General features: G+C 42.4%; 1 protein-coding gene across 5 annotated transcripts in view; it reads right to left on the bottom strand.

Annotated features, from left to right (window-relative positions):
- Positions 1-12,153: 12,153 nt before the first annotated feature.
- ADGRL1 (adhesion G protein-coupled receptor L1) overlaps positions 12,154-21,086 on the bottom strand; it is a 141,535-nt gene continuing 132,602 nt past the window's right edge. For 4 of the 5 annotated variants that reach the window (XM_087709724.1, XM_087709723.1, XM_087709726.1 and 1 more), the window contains one exon: positions 12,154-19,595. In XM_087709724.1, coding sequence (XP_087565850.1) covers positions 18,817-19,595 — 779 coding nt within the window. In that variant the 3' untranslated portion in view covers positions 12,154-18,816. The remainder of the gene's footprint in view (positions 19,596-21,086) is intronic. The other variant, XM_087709727.1, reaches the window with a different exon arrangement.

Here is a 21,086-nt window from a genome sequence, read left to right as displayed (position 1 = left end):
ATACTGTTCCTTCTTCAGAACAGCCATGACCGAAAGGAGGAAGGCAGAAAATAGAAGCCTTTAAAAGCCTAGTTTTTAAGAAGGAAGCAGCACAGAACTACGGGCATGGCCAAGAGAAGACCCAGGCTGGTTAGTCTAATTGTGAAACCATAATTATTTCTTTGGTGGGAAAAACAGCATTCAGGTATCTATCCTAAAAAGCTCTTTTAGAGCACTTTATTTTAGGCTATCTATATGAAAAGCTGATTCTCTTTGGTCTTTGGATCCAGGGGTTTCACCATAGTTAAAAGCAGAGCCTCGGCCATTCATAGCTGTATGAACTATTTCCTGTGTAATTACAGCAGGGTTTCTTTCCACTCCGAGAGCTTCAAGCACAGCACAAAAGCAGGAAGGGCAATTTATGCACACCGGCCTCCTATTTTTTCCTGCCCAAAGCCAGATCCTGCTTCTCTCACCTTCTGTGATGGGAGCAGGTCCTTCCCACCCAACCCACAAACGGCACAGTGATATTGTTTAATGGTTGTTAGTGGGTTTGCAGATGTGTTTGGTTGGTTCATATTACACCTTGCCCAAATCCCCCTTGATTTTTCCTCTCCTCAGCCCCATCTGCCCATTGACTTTGCTGATACGAAGACTGTCTTGGTGGAAAGCTATTTCAGAGTGTTCATTGGGTCAGTCTTTGCGGATGTACAACATTGGGCTTCCCCTTAGTGGTATGTTGACTAGGTTCACTCTGATCAAATCACAGGTGGGTAGTCTGGGATCCTAAGAGTGCTTGTATCCCTTTTTTTACCTTTTTTTCTGACAGCAACTGCAACAGTCATGGCTATTTAACTGTGGAAAAGTGGAGATACTGCCTACCAATCTCTTTCTAGAACTAGAGAAAAAAAACCCGAAACCACCAGTACTATTTAAGTACATCATAAGGACCGTTTACATTAGATCAGTGTTTGCCCATATGTCCTTTGCTCTCCTAAAAAGTTTCAAAAACATTTCAAAGGAATTTCAAAAAAGTTTCATTCCCTTGTTATTCAACATTTGATCATCCTATATTCAATGACATATTTAACTAAACCACAATTGCTAGGTTCACAGTTTACTGTTTTGTTTTTTTAAAAAAGGTGAACCACTGTGGTGTATCCCTAAGGATATTTGCGGACTATCATACCAGCAAGTGTTTTTAAACATTTTTAGTACAGTTATGGTTGATGATACTTTTATATAAAGGAGTTCCAAAGTACATTGATTTCTGATAAAAAGATAATGAGAAGGCTGAAGTTATTGGGGATTATATTCTTACTTTCAGTTTCTTCCCCTTTGCTTCTGAAATCTCCTGCACCATCTGTGAGGATTACTAACGATCCATGGAGGCAGTCTTGGAAGCAGACTAAGCCAAAACCAAACCAAACATCTGACATTCATATAATGTATGAATACAGGCTTGAGGTTATAGTAGCTGAAATTAATTTTTCATTCTAGTGAACCTTCTAATTTTCTCATGCAACCAAGTTAAACTTTGTTGAGACAAGAAAATCTGCACAGCACCCCTCAACTGCATACTTTTCATTTGCACTGGCTGGTTGAACAGTACATTGCACATCTGCATGCCCAAAAAAGAGTCCCTTGCAAACCAACAGAGAGCAAGCACAACCAAATGTTCTGCAACGGCTAAAACTGAGTAGACATCTCCTCCCGAAGAACACTGGATGGCTTAGATCAGTGGGTCTCAACCTTCCCAATGCCGCGACCTTTAATACAGTTCCTCATGTTGTGGTGACACCCAACCATAAAATTGGTGTCTCAGTTCCTAAGACCATCAAAAATATGTGTTTTCCAATGGTATTAGGCAACCCCTGTGAAAGGGTCATTCGACCCCCAAAGAGGTCCCGACCCACAAGTTGAGAACCACTGGCTTAGATGCTGGGAGAGGTGAACACTCAGAGTGATTTTAGGGAACAGAGGATCTTTGATTGATAGGCTATAGAGTGAGGAAGACTAAAGGTTCATTGATACTATATCTCACTGCAAAACCTTCCGATGACCATAGTCCTATGATGATTGCCTGAAGAGCATTCCTCTCTACCACCCGAGTGAATTCAGTTCTTATAATAAGTGGTCTTTCAGATTTCAGATAGCCACATGGTCATAACCCTAGGAAGAAATATACAAATCTTTCCATGCTAAAGAACATTTTTTTTTAGTCAAAATGTCTTAAAGAAGGGCCATTAGAGTATATGTATATATGAAACATGATTTTTTTTTCTGTAATTAAGTGGATTTCTTTTTTAAGTTTACATAGAGCAAACATGCAGGTAAGAAATATGTATCCTGCAGGTACAAAACAGTCTTGTAAGTCTATTTCTCCTTTCCTTCTTGCCATTTTGGTGTTATGTACAGACTAATCTAGGTGGTACCACTTGCCCAACCATAATGCATGGTAGTATGAACTTAGTCGTTGTGGTTTGGAATGGACTTGTCTACTATGCTTTATTCATAGGTAAAATATAGGTAAAACAGTGAAGCCTCAATAACTTTCTTTAATTTTGTAAGAAAAGAAACGTATATTTCGTTCCCTCACAATGCTAAACTATCCTTAAAGCCTATAAGCCTTGGTTTCAAATTATGATTCTTGATAACACAAAATAATATCTATAAATGTTTGGATGTTTAGTTCACATAAGGAAGGAGATAAGATGGCAACACACACATACACAGACACTAATCCTCTAGAATAGCTTATTGCAATTTGGGGAAGTTCTGTCAGCCTTTGTTTTGGTTACTTGCTTACGGCTGTTTTGCTACGCTTGCTTACTATCGGCTGCCATAGGAACTGGGGGGGGGGCATGGTACTGAGGAAGAGAATAATATTGTACTGGAGTAGTCTTGTTCTCACCATCTTCTGCGCATGCTGGTCCTGATGTTTGGACTTGGTCAAGGCCAACCGTCTCACATGGTTCACCGACAAAACCGCACTCGACTAAACCGCGCCCGACTAAACTGCGTCGCTGACGTCATCAACAGGGCGACAACAGCGCGGAGACAGAAGCACGCTGTAAACCCTAAACCTAAAATTAACACCTAAACCTAAACCTAACCCCCCTAAACCTAATCCTAAACCTAACCCTAACCCTTAACCTAACCCTAAACCTAACCCTTAACCTAACCCTAACCCTAACCCTTAACCTAATCCTAACCCTAACTCTAACCCTAAACCTAAACCTAAACCTAACCCTAACCCTTAACTTAACCCTAAAGCTAACCCTAAAGCTAACCCTAACCCTAACCCTTACCTTAAGTTGAATCGGCTTGCTTTCAAAGCGCTATTTAAAGCGCCCTTCTTTCTCCACGCTGGCTGTTGTCGCCCTGTTGATGACGTCAGCGACGCGGTTTAGTCGGGCGCGGTTTAGTCGGGCGCGGTTTTGACGGGTCACGGTCTCACATACCAACCTGATGAGGCTGTTTGAAGATGCACCCCACATGACACCTTAGAGAGTTGCAGATTGGACACTGGGTTGGGGAATTGGGGGGAGGATGCTGGGTAAACGTTTGAAATGTATATGTTCCCGTCTTTCTGGCTCAGATCTTGCTTTCCTTTTAGCTGCTTTCACTTCATATCTAGTAAAAGTACTTTATCTCTATTAACATGGAGTTGAAGTTTTTCTTTCTTGGATATTGAAGGAGGCATGCCTGACAAGTTTTGTCACTCCCGCTATGGCACAAATGGGTTAACATCCTATCTTGAAAATATTTTCCCCCTTTAATAATTTTGATGGTTTGCTGGCTCACTCTTTTAGTTCCCATAAGTCAAGACACCATGTTTGCATAATTGAGTTCAGACTTTTATGATTTTGTAACGTTTTGTGGCTTTACCTTAAAATGAGCTGTTATTTCTAATGGCATTTCCACCCAGCTCCAAAGAAAAACACATGGTAATAAAGATCTGTTACCCAACTCTGCCTTTTCAAAATCTCCACTCTCTCTATAGGTCTCTGCTAAGGCATTATTAGCATTCATATTTAATAATATCAATTGTTAATTTAACATTAATGTTAATAATAATTAACATATAATTAGCTTATTAATATTTCAAATGGAAATGCTAATATAGCACAGTGAAAAACAGCGTATTAGACTGAAAGTATAAAAACATTACTTAGACCTCTAGAATCGCTGAAGTGTGAACTGGTTGTTCCTGGTTTCACACAGCAGGCTAAGGCATAATGAAGTCTGGGTTTATTTCGGATTTACCATATTTGAACCCAACCACTAAGGTTTGTAAAATATAGTTGTTCCAATTGTGGTTTATGCAGTGTTGTATCTTAGCACCCATAATAGTAATGTAATCCCACCCATCATAGTAAGGCAGGACATAAAGCGAGATTTGGACATAACATGAAACAGGGTCAGACTATATGACCTCCTGGGGACCCCATCTATCCCTTCTATTTTGTTATACATTTACTGAGTCTTAAACCGGAAACTCGGGAAATACAAATGTCAAACCACAACATCTAAGGAGGCCAAGTGAGTGAGAGGTCTCGCCTACGAGTCAGGTATATAGCTTAACCACAAAAGCCAGGATGTATCCAGCGCTTTCTGCTTGCCTACTGCAAGCTTAGACATGAAAGGGAAATATGGTAGAATTCACTTCTTTGCTTAGAATTAAGAAATTTAGCCAATAAGAATGCTTTAAAATATTTTTGTGTTTTTGATGCTTTGAATATAATATAAAAATGCGAGGGCATCGTTTGGGTGGTTTGGGGTAGAGATGAAAAGTTTGGTATCATCAGCATATTGATGATACTGTACCCCAAAACCATGGATGATCTCACCCAGTGGTTTCATATATAAGTTGAACAGGAGGGGTGAGAGAACCGACCCCTGGGGCACCCCACAAGTGACGCGCCTCGGGGTCGATCCCTGCCCTCCAGTCAACACAAACTGCGACCGATCTGACAGGTAGGAGGAGAACCACCGAAAAACGGTGCCCCCCATTCCCAACCCCCCAAGTCGTCGCAGTAGGATACCATGGTCGATGGTATCGAAAGCCGCTGAGAGGTCTAATAGGACCAGGACAGAGGAGCAGCCCCTGTCCCGGGCCCGCCAGATATCATCGACCAATGCGACCAATGCTGCCTCCATGCTATATCCGAGCCTGAAACCCGACTGAAACGGATCCAGGTAGACAACTTCATCCAGGGACTGGGGAAGCTGGCGTGCTACCGCATTCTCAACAACGCTATTCAGATCTTAGAAAATTGTTATCTCTATCTGAACCATTTGGCCAAATAAAGTTTTTCTTGATCTCGCAGTCCAAATCTCCTGATTTTCTGCAACATTATGATCCTTCCACAGGGCCACTGGCTTTGTCCCCAACAAACCATCTCCAACATTTTCATGCCACTGGACAACACACAGGCTCTTGGGGTTCCTGTGTGTTATCACTTCACCCTTTTCAATTGCTGGGGCTTTGGACACTTTTAGCCTTTGCTAAGATCATCAGCTAGCAACCCAGAACTAAGAAGAAATTTCCTGACAGAACAATTAATCAGTGGAACAACTTGCCTCCAAAAGTTGTGAATGCTCCAACACTGGAAGTTTTTAAGAAGATATTCAGACAACCATTTGTCTGAAATGGTATAGTTTCCTGCATAAGCAGGGGGTTAGAGTAGAAGATCTCTAAGGTCTGTTCTGTTCTGTTCTATTTCTTATTCTTATTCTATTCATCTGAGATTTGCCCCATCAGTTGTGAGATAAGGTAAATTCTCACAGAACGGACAAGGTGGGAGTTCTGCCAATTGGAAACCACATGACTCACAGATACAAATCTACTTTTGCCATCTTGACTCTCCGACAGCAGCTGGAATGATGGAATATCACAGGTTGATTCTGAATATGAAAGTTGGATAGAGCCTTGATTTCCTTGGTGAGAAAACTATGTGAAAAATAGCCAGAAAGAAGGGGGGGGGGGATTTAGAGAATAATTCTAATCTGATCAGGAACTTTTCCCCTACCTGGAATTTTTTTATTCCCCAATGAAAGATTAGTTACCTTAAATTATCCTGGAAATTCTGCCCCATCCAGCTTCCAAGTAAACTGAGTTACTTGAGTTAATTCTGGAGAAATGATTACAATGAGCAAGGGTGATCAATATTTTTATATATGCAGTGACCCCCAAACTAACAAATATATTTGCCATATATTGGGGGAGAGGGAACATCAATACCCATAAGTGCATAGTTAGAATAAAATAGAATAAGAGAGTTGAAAGGGATCTTGGAGGTCTTCTAGTCCAACCCCCTGCTTAGGCAGGAAACCCTACACCATTTCAGTCAAATGTTGTCCAACCTCTTCTTAAAAACTTTCAGTGTTGGGGCATTCACAACTTCTGGAGGCAAGTTGTTCCACTGATTAATGGTTCTAACTGCCAGGAAATTTCTCTTTAGTTCTAAGTTGTTTCTAAGTTCTAAGTTTTTCTAGCTTCCAAGTTTGTGGCATCTTCCTTATGTTTATGTATTTTAAATCTGGAATAGCCTATGTTGACGGGGCAAAGGGAGTTTAAAAATCTCCCTATTTCAAACTGGAGTGACTTACTTGGCCTGGATTCCTCCAGATTCGCTGGACCACAGTTGTCATCACCTCAGAAAATAGTAGTGTTGCCTGGAGACTATAGTAGCATCCATTTGTAGTTCAACGCATCTGGGAAGCACAGAAAAACTGCTTCACTCCTTTCAAGCATTTAAAGAAGAAACTGCAGTCCATTTTGAGGCTTGAGGAAATCATCTGTTTAGGGACACTCAAAGAACACCTTCAAATCTGGGAGGAAGCCATGTTAAACTTGTCACTTTGCTCTCCAGCTTTCAGAAGGTCTTCCCAGTTGTTCAAGGGCTCTGGTTCTTCACAGAGCTGAGTTCTCACATACTCAGCCAAATAAACAGCCAAATTTTGGTCTTTATTAAAAATAGCTCCAAGCCCATCTCCTCCATCTGGGAACCATCTGCCATGAGGATGCTTGAATGTTTGTGGCCAGCAACTTGTAACACATGCTCCCTCTTTATTTTTAAACCCAGGAATTATGGTGCTAATTTAAGAAAGAAGCTCAGCATTTCAACACAAAGGTTATAGAGAAAAATGCTGCCCGTAAACTTGTGTTCTTGTTCTTACTTTCTTCTAACATTTTATAGGTCCGTGAAAAGGTAACAGATCTTTCTGATAGAATGTCCTGGCTAATAAGAATTCAGCATGGTTGTGTGGGTGGCTATGTTTATGAAAAAGTATTTTATTAGAGAGAAACAATTCTGGGACTGAATCCAGGTCACTTGATGTTTCCTTACAAGGAGCCATTGGTTATGCCAAAGAATGAGAATAGAGAGAATGCAACTGTCAGCCTCTGCTTTGCTGTTGCTTCGGCTGTCATGAAACGGGGAGGGCGGGCATGGTATTTGGGAGGGGTTACTCATTGTGCTGGAGGAAGGTTCTGGAGTTCAGCTGCCTGTCGGACTACGCATGCGTAGGAGATTCCCGCCAGGACTAACGGCACCGACATTCCATCTTCGTGATGCCTTTTGAAGTTATCTCACACCTGACACTTGGGAGAATTATGATTGGACTGTAACTGTGATGCCAAGGGGTGGGGAATGGGCTATTCTATATATCAATCGCTTTTGCACCTAAATAATCAGACTTCGCTTCGCTATGCCTTTAATCTTTTATAATTAGTAAAAGTACACTTGATTTCTACTCATGGAGTTTCGTGGTCTTCTTTCCTAATTATCTAATGGAGAGGATCTGACAGCAACTCTAGAGCATGCGACTTACTTCCACCATGTTGTAGACAGGCCATGTTATGACAGTTTTATTTCATTTGATTCTGGGTATGACTTCATAGCCAAATACCTTTGATTCCCCTATAAAAGTCAGTAGGCCTGCCTTCTTTATCAAGAATGGGAAGAAAATGTTAACAAATATATGAAATTCTGTACGCAAAAATAACAAAACTGTGTTTTGCTTGTTTTGCCATGTCAGGTCAGTGGAATTCACTGGAGAAAACAATTATGCTTGGAAGAGCTAGGAGTAAAAAGAAAAACAATGGCCAGACACCATCAAAGCTGGTACCAGCCAGAGCACAGAAGTAGTACAAGATCAGAACAAATAGAGACCTGGCCCATGGACTCACCAAGAATCAGATATGACTGATTAGATGTAGTTGTTGCTGTTGTCGTCGTCATCATCATCATCATCATCATTCAGGATGGCAAATATCCTTTGATTTAAGATTAATTCACAAAACTCAGCATTGTTCCCAGATATAATTCAGTCATGGATAAGCTTCATTTACTTTAAATTTCATGTATCTGCATTTTGCTTTATCTCACTGCATATTCATGTCCCTGATTTTTTAAAAAAAACTTCTGTTTTTTTTACATTGCTCAGTGGATATTTATGTGAAGTGTGGCAGAATAGAATTGTGCTGAACTAAAAAAATATATCTCATTTTTCCAACTTGCAGTAAGCATGAGTAGCTTCATTAGCATTCACTACAACCAGAATATAGTAGCTGCATTCTTTTTAATCACAAGCCAATGGGGAATGATATCCTGGCCAAATACAAACTACATAAAGATTTAGGATATTGCCAGTTTAGCCAACATGAATACTCTCTTTGCTGTAGTGAATTTCAGATGAGACGGAAACTTCCATGATGGGATCTCGTGCACTATTTGCTCATTATGAATGCAGGTGAGGGGTGTAATGTAATTCATGTTTGACTCAGGGTCAAAATGCTAGATAATTTGCTACCCACAATGCAATCTCCATTTCTCCCCATACACTTCAAGGTGGTATTTGCTCTTGTGTGGGAAATCAGGAAAGTAGCTTGTAGGGATGAAAAGGGGAAGGAAGGAAGGAAAGAAATATATCTTCTAATGTAGCCTTTTTTCATCTTAGTCCCCTCCAGATTGATTGAACCACAGTGGCCCTCACCTCAGCAAATAGCTATGCTGGCTGAAGACTGTAAGAGTTGTAGTTCAGTGAGTCTGAATGGCACAGAAAGGCTGCCTTGTAGCTTTTAAAATGTTTTAAGAAGAAACTGCAGTGCAGCCTTTTAATGAAGTGGTGAGAACTGGCTGTGTCCCATCCACTCTTACGGCTGCATTTACATCAGCTGCATCATCACAGAATAAGTTCCCCTTTGATCATCACATGCAAGGTAAAATGAAGCTTGTTCCTCACAATAGAAAGATCCTTATATTGTGGCAAAAGCAGTATCACCACTACAACCACTATTATCATCATTGCTAGATCTACTGCTATTGCCATTATTATTACAACCACAAAGTCTACAGTATGTCTTGAATATGGTCTAAATCAGTGGAGAGTTTGAACATGTGGCTCAGAGCTCCATTCTGTGCCATTGTCAAACTACCCCATGAGTCTGTGGCACGAAAAGGAGATGGTGGTAGAAGTTATGCTGAACAGAGCTCCAAGCCATAAGAAGTGACCAGTGTACCATATTGGTATATGCACAACATAGATTTAAGATTTTTAAGATTTGGGGGTTGGCTCGTGACCTGAAGTTTAGTCTAGGTTACATCCTCCACAGTGGATATGTAGCTCTCCTCCAAATTAGAGCTGGGCATTATTCTGTCTTTGGAGGATTCTTGACTCAAGAGCATGAGACTTCATTATCTAAGGCAGGATCATGTATCAGTGATAAGTTGTATGTTTTGCACTCAGAAGCTTCTAACAAGGAGAGAGGGTTGGGTGTGATGTCTAAGCCTAGAAACTGGGAGATTGTGAGTTATGGCCTACCTTAGGCATGAAATCCAGCTGGGTGATCTTGAACCAACCCGAGAGAGTTGTTGTTGCGGGAAAAATAGGAGGAAGGAGTATTATGTATGCTCCTTGTCTTGAGTTATTTATAAAAATAATACAGAGGGGATTAAAAATATTTAAAAGTTGCTGGGTATAAACAACATTAAACTATGGTCCAAAGCACTGAAATATGATTGATTAGTTTGTATCTCAGTATCATGTGTAAATCCAGCCAGCATATTTAGTTTATTGTTCAATGTATGAATCAGCCAATTACATTAATTCAGTAAAACTTGGTTTAGTGAGATGCAGGTTAGTATCCAGTGAGAATTGAGCCACTCTACAGTGAATAAAAATATTATGGCTAAATTGATTTATCTGAATGGGGACTACTTTGATAAAAAAAAAATGGAAACCTTTTATGGACTTTTTGTTGAAAATAAATAAAAATGAATTGATGTTGGGATTTACTCATTAAAAAATGAGTAAATTGTAGGAAACAGGGAACCAAGATTTGGAGGCTTCGAAATGCTAACAATTATGTTTATAACTGCTGTAAAGTGGATCAGAAGGCACTCATTTAAGATTTTTTTTACCCCACCTCCCTTTGTTTTTACAAATAAGGCAGAGAACATATTTAATACTCTCCTCCTCCCATTTTCCCCACAACAGTCCTGTGAGGTAGGGTGGGGCGAGATGGCCCAAAACTACCCTGCTGGTTTTTGTGTCTAAAGCAGTGTTTCTCAACCTTGGCAACTTGAAGATGTCCGGACTTCAACTCCCAGAATTCCCCAGCCAGCGAATGCCAAGGTTGAGAAACACTGGTCTAAAGTAAGACTAGAACACATAATCTCCTAGTTTCTAGTCTGGTGCCTTTTTTGCCCCCCCCCCCCCTTTTAAAAACTTTTACTGCTTCCCATTGTTTCTCTATTCCTCTCTTTTTTTCTCCTTCTTTCTTTGCATTTCCATAGTTTTTAATTCTGTATAACTGTCTTCTCAATAAAAATTCCATGAAATTATACGAAAGAAAACATGAATCTTGCAGCAGTTGGTTGCAGTTCCTTCCCTTTTCTTTTCGCCTCACCAGTCTCATCCTCAGCGTGTTCCCCTGAAAAGAGCCCACCCTGAGGTAAGAGACGGAATGGGAATCAGTACACCTGAACCAGGTTCCCCTTTTGGTCGAAGTAATCTGTTCAGAGACAAACTGAGCAGGAGGTTAAAATCCATACAAAGGCAGACCCAGAGCGGAGGCTGCACTGCGTGCTTTGCTAGGAAAAAGAAACAGCTCCAGAGATAGTTGTGGAGTATGTAGAATACAGCACAGCAGCTCTTTGCACAGAGGAAGTCTAAACGGAGGCCTTTCAGATATTCCTGGACTACAACACCCAGCATCCCTTCCCTTTGAAAGAGTGCCTGGGGGGGTCTGGGAGTTAACAATGAGTAACCACAGGATCTCTTCGCGCCCAGCCTTCTCATGGAGGAGGCATTCCTGAGCACAGCCGGGGTTTTCAATGAGGAGAATGAAGAATTGTGGCGGGTCTCCCTGGGTGGGTGGCAAGAGTAGCAGACCAGCCAATAAGTTCAGGCCGTGCTTAGCCTGGCATGCCGAGTTCTCCTTTGGGGGACCTACAGAAAAATCGGTGGAAAGAGGCCTCCTCCACAGAGCTCACAATCCAGATGCCTTTCTTTCTCCCCAGCTCCCCAACAAGCTAGAAAGAAATTTCACAAGCTAGAACAATTTTGAGAGTTTGGCTTCTTTAAGAACACAGGGGTTTCCCTTATTATGAACCAAATTGTTGCCCTTCTACGGTAGTTTGGTGAGATCGGTAGCATTGTAACCAAGTTACTGAGGCCTTTCCTGATCCAACAAATGAAGACCGTTGCTCTGCCGTACCACTGAGTTGTGTCCCTTTCCCTACTTCCTACTTCTTATTTTCATCAAAACACAACTATTTAACGCTGTGACATGGGAACAGATTCTTCTCAACTTTTCAGTTCTCATCCAGACAAAACAAGGCAAAATACGTTTAGTCAATTCTGGCTGTAAAAAAAATATATTAGAACAGTTGCTGGGAAAACAAGACACTTCTCAGATCTTTTTTTTTTTTAACCACGCATGTTAGAACACAGTATTACATTCAATAACTGGTTTCATCCTTAGAATGAATGACCCTGACTGAGGCGTCGTTATTTCAGAACTGACACAAGGATTCGGCATGTCTTAGAGGCCCCAGAAGAATGATGTTAGATTAAATTGTTAGTTAAAAGGCTTAACCATCCTTGGCTTTGTTCTCCTGAACAAATTAACACTGGGAAAAAAAAAATCACAGCCACCTAGAGTTCCAAGAAATTGTATTTCCTTTATTATTTTAATTTTTTTGTAACTCAACAAGTTTCCATTTTTTTAAATATTTTTAAAATTTTCATTATATATTTTTTTCTGTTTAATGCACTCGACCCAAAATTGGTTTGGCATGTTGAAGGGAAGGGAAAGGAACTGAAAGACAGAGAAATGGAAAGGAAGAAGAGACGTACTAGACCAAAGCAATGGAGTGGAAATAGAAATGGATCAGCACCATGGGGAAGAAGGGGAAGTGAGGGACCAAGGTGGGAGAGCATGAGTCAAACTGTTCCCCACGAGCCCTGACCTCTTGGCCCAGGCCTTCCTTCACGCTGCCATTCAAAAGGCACGGCTTCACCGGTAAACCTGGAGGGAAACTGAACTGGGAAAGCAATGGAGGCAGGGAAAGGGCTAAGATGGGACAGCTTCAAAGAGGCAGTGTGGCTTGAACCGGAAACCAGAGTGAAGCTCTCCAGAGTCTGCCGCCATCCTCACTTCTGCTGTCACACATTCCCTCCCTGTCCTAGTGCAAACACTTCTCTTGCACTGCTGTGCTTGCTTGACATAGAAACATTTAATGCAACCTTCCCCAACCCAGTCTCTCCCTGACAGTGTAAGTCTCATCATCCCCAGCCAGCACCACTGTTGGGGTAGACTAATCTACTGACACAAAAGCTCTCACTGGAACCCCTGGTGGTCTTGTTTAAGGGTACCCCAGCACACACAGAGAGGCACAGGCTGGTGCATAGGACCTTAAAAACAAGACCAGTTTCAAGTGAGGAGCTGCTGGGATAAGGAGCCAACAGAAGACTCTTCCTTGTCAAATAGGAAAATGGACTCCCCTTAAACAGAGATCCTACTGGAACACCAGCCTTGTTCGTGTAATTTGAGAAGGATGAGCAGTTCTCCACTTTTGAGACCTGCCGGTTGCTGGTTCAGGCTTTATAGCTGTCCTCACATGGACTTTGCAAAAGAATAACCCTTCAGTCTCACACATGAAGACTTTGGAAGCAGCCTGAGAGTTCCTAGCAGAGAAAGAAGTGCATTTCACTCTCACACAAAAAGGGAACAGAGCATGTGTGCCACTGCTTCCAGTGATTAAGCTCCGAGTGATAGTTAGAGCAGCAGAGTCTGAGTTCTAAAGTTGCCCTAGAGGTAGTGCTGTCCTGAACTAGCTTATGCATATGTGCCCCTCGTGTTGACTTGCAGACAGCCAGGTTTAAAGAAAACAGAGATGGCCTCAATGAGCAGACAACAGTGTAGCTGGTAAGGGCTGACTTCCCCACCCATCTTCAGAAGAATGGAGAACATAGTCCATATGATGGCCCATATCCTCCATTCTGAAGGCCAGGAGGGGACAATTTGGATTAACTTGCACATCTGATTGCATTGCACCAAGGCAGTGATAAGAAATGGCTCTGGAAAAGCTGAATAGAATACTTTTGCTGAAGTGAGCGGAGCTCACAGATTTGCATAAGTCTTAGACAAAAGTGTAGAGAAAGAGAACTGCAGTCCAGGCCCTTCAATTAATGGATTGCAAGCAGAAATGAACGCCATGCAAAGAACAACCAGAGATATTTAAAACAATTGTTGAACGGGAAGCTGAGCAGGCTCTCATCAGGAAGCCTATGCCCTCTCTGGCTATCAGCATGGAAGTAGCAATTACTGTCTCCTAAGCACTCATGATGAGCAATACCTATCTCCTGGTTTTCTTCTTCAAACATTTGATATTTTTCATTCCTTCCTGTGACCTCCAGAATGAGATTTCAGTGTTATAAAATAAAAGACAAATATAAAGAGGGATCCTGTACAACGACATGACAATTCAGTATCTGTACTAGATTAATTTGCACGAGACCTAAGCTAAAGACACTCTCCCTGACCAACTCAATCCAGGACTTCAGACAGAATGACACTGAGTTTTTTGGAAGCAGCACAAGAGGCGGTGTCCTACTTTAGTGTATGTTGTTGGAATGAGGCGGGGGAATCTGAATGATGCAGTCCCCAGGAAAAAAAATCTTAAGAAGCAAAACTCTTTTCTCTCCCAATCAATGCTGTTGCCATTTTGAAGGAAGTAATATCATTACTGCAGAGGGAAATTATATTCACCCATCAATTCTCTACAACCTGCTAATAGATCTGAAGGACACACATACACAAGGTCTTGGATTCAAGGTGGAAAGTGCAATGGTATCAATGCTGTGGCAATAAGCACCCCTTCCCCCACCAACTTCAGTGTTAGGGAGCAGCAAGCAACACAGTGCCATTCTACAACCTATGGTAAAACCCTATTTAGAGCATAATGTTATTTTGGATGCTTTTATGTTCCTTCCGCCTCCTTCCCAAGAGCAGTAAGAACAAAGAAGTGGGAAACTTCAGAAGTCTGAGGAAAAAGATTATAACGTGTGATTATAAATAAAGATGCGTAATGTTTAAATATAATTGCAGCCCAGGCATGTTATCTTCTGAGATATTGAGCATGGAGGTGTCCTCCATTTAAACTATAAGAAGTTCAGTCTACTCTAAAACTAGTTTCTGCAAGTCACGTATCTGGATTCCCAAAGCTTGTTGATATGTTCCTTGGGCCTGCTTTCCAAATGCAAAACAAAACTGTTTAAAAGATTCTGCCACTGGGCAATTAAACTAGAACTTACCATTTGCACTGCTTCGTTACATCCGGGACATTGTGATACTGTTAATCCCTTCTCCTCAAATATTCCTACATGAAACTACTGCAGCTTTAGATCAGTATTTCTCAACTCAGATGTGTGGACGTCAACTCCCAGAATTCCCCACAGTATATTACGCTGGGTGGGAATTCTGGGAATTGAAGTCTACCCATTGGAAACTTTCTGAAGTTGAGAAGCACTGCTCTATTGGGTGGCATATGGCTCCTATTCCCTTTTATTCCATGTCTGCTTACAGCTAGTTGTGTCTCTACTCATTCTCATTAATATAAAGAACTCTGTGGGGCTTCTCTCTTCAGCTTAATTTTAAAATACCTGTCTTTGTGTCTATATAGCTACTCAAAATAGTAGTGTTTTGCATGGAGACAACTAGCATTCAAAGAACGGGGCAATGTTAAATTCCAAATGTAAGAACAGGAAAAGGCTGCCTGTCTGTATAACGCTGACAATGTTTGAGTTGGACCCTAAAACCCCCTTATCACAGCTCCTATTAATGCAGCCCCCTTTCCCACGTTTTCTCTGATACCAGGAGAGTGCATGCAATAACACTGATGCTAACTCATCTGCCTGTTCCTTTTTCACCAGCTGAATGGACCTTGAACACCTAACATGCAGGAAAGTGCAAAGCTTTATGTTGGGCTGCCAGAAACTCAATCCTCATTGCTTCAACTCTTCGCAGGGAGAACAAGGGCAGTCTTTGGTTTCTTTGTTTTCATTTTGCTTTTAATGCGAGGTTTCCGCACGGAGGTACCTCTTGGTATAAAAGCCAAGGAGGTTCCTGAACCCAGAGCCTTCCTTGGATCAACGCAGCAAAGGGATGTAGGGTGAATAAGGCCATTTGGTATTGGAAGGGGACTGATCAAAACCACAGGTTGTGGATGAAACAGGGAAATGAAAATGGGACCTTATTTTCACTTAACCATACTTGGGGACAAAATCAAAACTGTGGCAGGAGGAGTTTGGACTCTGAAGGGTTTATTAGCAACCCCAGCCAATCCTCTCCATTTCTTGCGCCGCCGTACCAATGAGTAATACAATAGCACAAAAAGCCCTGCTATCCATTCCCTTGTGCCCTGTGAACTCATGATCTGGATATAAAGCAGATGATGCTTGAACACTTTTAATAAGTGCCAATTTCATTATGACTTAATATACAGGAGCGTGGCTATTACTGTGAGCTGGAGCGGCAGGAGGAAAAAGGTTCTGTGTGGAATATTCCATCTAATTCTACTATGCATAATTCCTCTTGATTTGAAAACACGCCAGCTCAAGCTCTGCATTCCAGAGAACTATCCATTTATCTTAGATGTAAAGCTACAGAATGCAATTCACCTACATGTTTTGTTGCTGCTGGCAGATAACCTGGGTTACTGGCCGAAAATGACATGTAGCATGGTTTCTCCCCCCCAAAAAAATTACTCAAGGACACGTTGGGGGTGTCCCAATGTTTGTTAGAAAGATCTAGTCAAGCCGCACTCCTGGGGAAAACTGAGGAGCTGTAAATGCAAATGCATCCGGATTAGACTTGCCTCCTGGTGAAATCCAATCTAAGGATCCTACATGGTAATTTATCAGGAAGGGTTCATTGTTAATATTGGCGGTGAGGTAAGAGACAGAGGGACAAGACACCGGAGGATGGCTCATCTTCCTCTCTGATGCTGAGAGAGAAAGCCCAAGCTATCTAGAAAGCTTGCTTAAAAACAGCTGATTCTCTGTTTTTGCTTTGAACAGTCACTGATCTACCAGCTCTCAGGGGATCAAAAGCCAAACAAAATGAAACCAAAACACGGAATGCTTTGAGGCTCTGGCCAGCGAAACCACACATCACTTCCCTTTTTTGATAGAATGTCACCTAGCAAATGCCAGCCTGGATGTTTCAAATAAGTACGCGCAGTGTGGCTTCTTAAAAAAAGAAAAAGGAAATGAAACGCTATTCTGCCCACCCCTGCTACTAAAATCTCTAAAAGCAAAGGATTTTCCTGGCTCCTACAGCATTGCAGAACTACAGCATCTTTGGGTCTTGCGGTAAAAACTTTGATTTCCCCCACCCACCCACAGTTGCAAAGTGTCAGTTAATGAGAAAATAACCAACTTCATCAGAATGTATGAAAAAAGTACCTCATCTGGAAGGAAAGGGAAAATGCTTCAAGGTCACAGAAATGACGCAGTATATGTTATATATTACATAAAAATTGTGCCAAAATGTTTTTTTTTCCTTGATTGTAAAAATCTGCTCTTGGTAGGCTCCACCCCCCCATTGTCTTCATCAAAGCAGGGGTTTTCTTTCCCCTGTAATGCTCCCATATACACATGGGGCCAGAGCAGAGCGGAATGCTATATATCTATATATATTAGGATATAGATATAGATATATTTCAAACCCAGACAGAAAAGTTCCTTGGTTTGTAGTTTTCCTTTTTTTCAAGTGAGTAAAATCGATTCTTGGTTGTTGTTTTGAGGATCTCCTATTTACAGCATTTCAACTGATATCCCTTCCCCTTCCCTTAGACCCCGTTCACCCTGCCCACCGCCCGCCAGCGATATGGTGCCTCTAGGTGAGACCGGTTCCTCCTCTAGCTCTCCCGGGACAAGAGCTGCTGAGAAAAGTCGGAGTTGTGCTTGAAGAGGGAGATTTGCTATTTCTTCCTTTGGGGAAAAAGTGCAGTCTGGGTTAGTGTTTTTGTTCTGTTTTTTTCTCGTTTGTTTGTGAAAGACACAATCCATCCAGTTGGGGGGGGGGGGGGCGGGAAGAAAAAAAAAGAGTTCAACACTCCTCATTCTCCCCGCGTGGTCCCAAATATGTTCGGATGGCAGCCATATTTGCATTGCAAGTACTCCTGATTTTTGCTTTTGCATCTTCACAGGCAGGAATGAAACAGAAGGAAGATGATTCTTCTTGCATCACTACTAAATGTTGGAGAAGGAACACAGTAGATTGGGTGAGGGATTGACCCAGCCTGACAGTTGCCCTTAATAATTCCATCCCTCCTGATCTGTATTTTGTATGATTTCAAGCTTGGTGGCCACAGAAAAGAAATTAAATGGGGGACGGGGGGGGAAATGACCATTAAATGTGGCAACAAAAAGTAAAGCAAAAATGAAAAGAAGCCAGCTTAGTGCTACATCCTCTTTCTTCCCCAGAAACAATGCTGCAGCTTAAGTACATCTATGTAGCTTTAAAAAGACAAGGGAGGGGGGGGGAAGGAAGATCATTTCTTTCTGCAGTCTTGCCATTCAGAGGCAACAAATAAGGAGCCAATAGAAATCCCACTGATAACCTGTGGGCTTTCCAACGAATACTGGAAGGCTAGCTGTGGTCTTAGCATCAACTGAACAACTCCTTCCTTTCCCCCCCCATGTGTACCTTTTCCTGTGACATGGGGCAGGTGGTGGCTGTCGCTGCATCTAAACCCTAAGAAGGCCATATGCCTTTTTTATCTGTGTTTTCTTGTTGTTAAAAACAAGCCAATAAAGTCATGGGGAAGGGAGGGTGGAGAGTGGGTGCAGGATATTTCTCCATGTGCCCCATTCTCTGCACACGGCACCCTCATGGCTTTGATTATTGAAGCAATAAAAATTAATTTTCAACTTTCAAACTTTCTCAATCTATTGTTCCTCCTCCACTTTCTAGGAGGTATTGTCATAAGTCTGATCTTCTTGCCTAGATACTGCTCTCTTTCCTCCATTGCATTTGCCTGGAAAAGGAACTGAGATCTTCTAATCGGCAATGTCTCACTTTCTGTCTGGAAAACTAAGTGGATGGAAAGATAGCTGGATAAAATGGCTACCCATCCCTTTGGAGAAGACCTCTGCCTCCACTCTTTCTTCCACCTTCTCTCTTCCACTCATCCCCCAGCCTGCTCCATTCTCTTCTTCCCCACCATTTCTCCAGCAAAAAATGAAAATGTTCAGGTCACAGCAAGGATGCCATGTTGGGGTTAGGAGGTATGGTCCCTTAAGTCCCTTTTCAGCCCCTCAAAGGCTGGTCACCAGCTGCATTTGGCCATCTCCCTCCACTGCAGGGTTCTCTAAGCTTGCTGGGACCAAATACCCATCATTGCTGGGTCTCCGGACTTGGTAGTAGGCCTGGAGCTGGTTGCGCGGCACCAAGGCTGGCCGGTTGGTATAGTAGATCTCATTGATGGCTTGGGCATGAGGAAGCACTTCCCCAACTGCCTCAGGGCTGCTGTCCGGATACGGGGAGTCCCTCAGATTGGTCATACTGGTGTATAATGAGTCCCTGTTGGGTGAAGGAGCTTGGCCGTCACCCCCCTCTGTCAGGTCAGCTGTGCAGCTTTCTGACTCCTCCAGGTCGCTCTGGTAGAGGATGGACTGTGCCCTCTGAAGCAAGAGTGGCTCCTCTAAGGCCTTATACATAAGTTCAATTTCCATGTTCTCCTCATGTGTCAAGGAAGGGGCATCAGGCACAATGGCGTCATCCTCATTGTTGGTTCCCCCTCCCCCTGCTACTACATTGGGAGGGGGAGGAGGCCCAGGGGGGTTGGAGGTCTCAGTGGAGCCCCCGCCTCCCTTGACTGCACCACTGCCTCCCCCCCTCAAGTTGTTATGCACCAGCTCAGAGATGATCATTTTTTCAAAGGCCGCAGCATCACTCAGGTTTCGTCGACAATCAGCCATCTTGGTACCCTCGGCGGAGAAGTCACCACTGCGGAGGGAGTAGCTGTTATTGAAGTTGCCATTGAGCGGGAGGGTGTCCATGCCACAAGCGTCTCGGCTGTTGTTCAGGGGGTGCTCTGTAAGGGGCAGCACAGATAGGGGCATTAGTGGCAGAAAATAGGGAGGGAAGCCCTGCGCACCTTCTGGGGGCAGTGGAAGCAGTAACTCCGAGATGTACATTAAAAGGCAAGCTGTTCACCAGAAACGTATGAAAGACAGCTGAGCAGCATGAACTTATGAATGTTCGGGTACATGAGCGCTATGGATGTGTTTGTGCTGGGACAAAGGAGAATCGCCCGGATGGGAATCATATGGGATGATTCCCAAGATAATTGGCTTGTGTTCAGAGAAAGAAGGTAGCATCAAACTGACTCCACCTCTACCCTCTGTGGAAAAAAAAAAAAAGGCCAAGAGAAGTGAATCTAAAACTGATGCTGGCAAGGCAATTTATTCTGACCTGAACTGGTCAGCTCATTTCAGGAGGGGGAAAAAGGAGCTTATTTTAGAGTTCTATACAGGTTCCTTTATTTCAACAAGATGCTCTGAAGATTTGATCTAACCATTTCTATCATCCTGTGGAAGAGACAAGGAACCTTCTTAACCAAACCCGCTCCTGTTAAAACAGAAGGTGGTGATGGGGAAGAAAACAGCCACACGGGGGATGCCAAATTGCTTTTTACTGATTTGCTCTTGGCTAAAGAGCCTTCAGAGTAGGGCTTTCAGGCACAGATGCAACAGACACCAGTTCCCCAAAGGCAACAGGGCTGGTTAACCACACTGAGAAATATTTGTCTAACCAAATATTTCCACACCCACCGAAAACCACCAAATCTAGAATATGAAATTATATAACTGCAGCACTGGGGGAAAATGTCATACTAGACCCAATGTGGGATAATCTCTAAGCTTTTGATAAAGCATTGAATGGTTAAGCTAGGGAGTTGCTCTTCCTAAGTAAAAGAGCCACTCCCTAAATAAGCAAGGCTCAAATATTTGCTAAAGTGTTCGAAGTGATGGCTGCATGTATGAAATAGCATCTTACTGTCTCCCTTGTCTTGGCCCCCTTGTTTCCCAAGATTTATAAACAAGCACAGAGTCACTTTGACAATTAGACCCCAGCATTCTAAAACAAAGAACAAACATACAGAGCTGTTGTCATTAAGACAACATTAAGTGTTTCTGAATAGAAGCTGGATAATTTTGATTTTCTTTTTCATTCAGTCAGTACCTGCAATTCACGTCTCTTTTGGTTGTGTGCAAGTTGTGACTGTGTGCAAATCGCTTAGGATTCAAGGGTACGGGGGTTTAAAAATGCTTGTGTTAGAACAGCTGCATCTGTGAGCAATGCCCACTTACATATGTCAAATGGGTTTTTTTTAGGCGTTTAAGTGTGTCGGTGTGTAGAAAAAGTGTAATTGCGCATAACTTATAGGGTGATGGAGAAGAAAGCAGCCATATGGGAAATGCCTAATTTAGCCAAGCACAGCCACATGCATTATGCAGTATGGATGCCACCTCTTTGCCCACAGAAGAAAGATGCTGAAAGGCAACAGAGTCAACTATCTCCT

Source organism: Thamnophis sirtalis, unplaced genomic scaffold (assembly GCF_051295495.1).
Source record: "Thamnophis sirtalis isolate CommonGarterSnake01/CBP01778 unplaced genomic scaffold, rThaSir2_p1.2 scaffold_3, whole genome shotgun sequence".
Classification (NCBI taxonomy): domain Eukaryota; kingdom Metazoa; phylum Chordata; class Lepidosauria; order Squamata; family Natricidae; genus Thamnophis; species Thamnophis sirtalis.
This window is presented reverse-complemented; position numbering and strand designations above follow the sequence as displayed.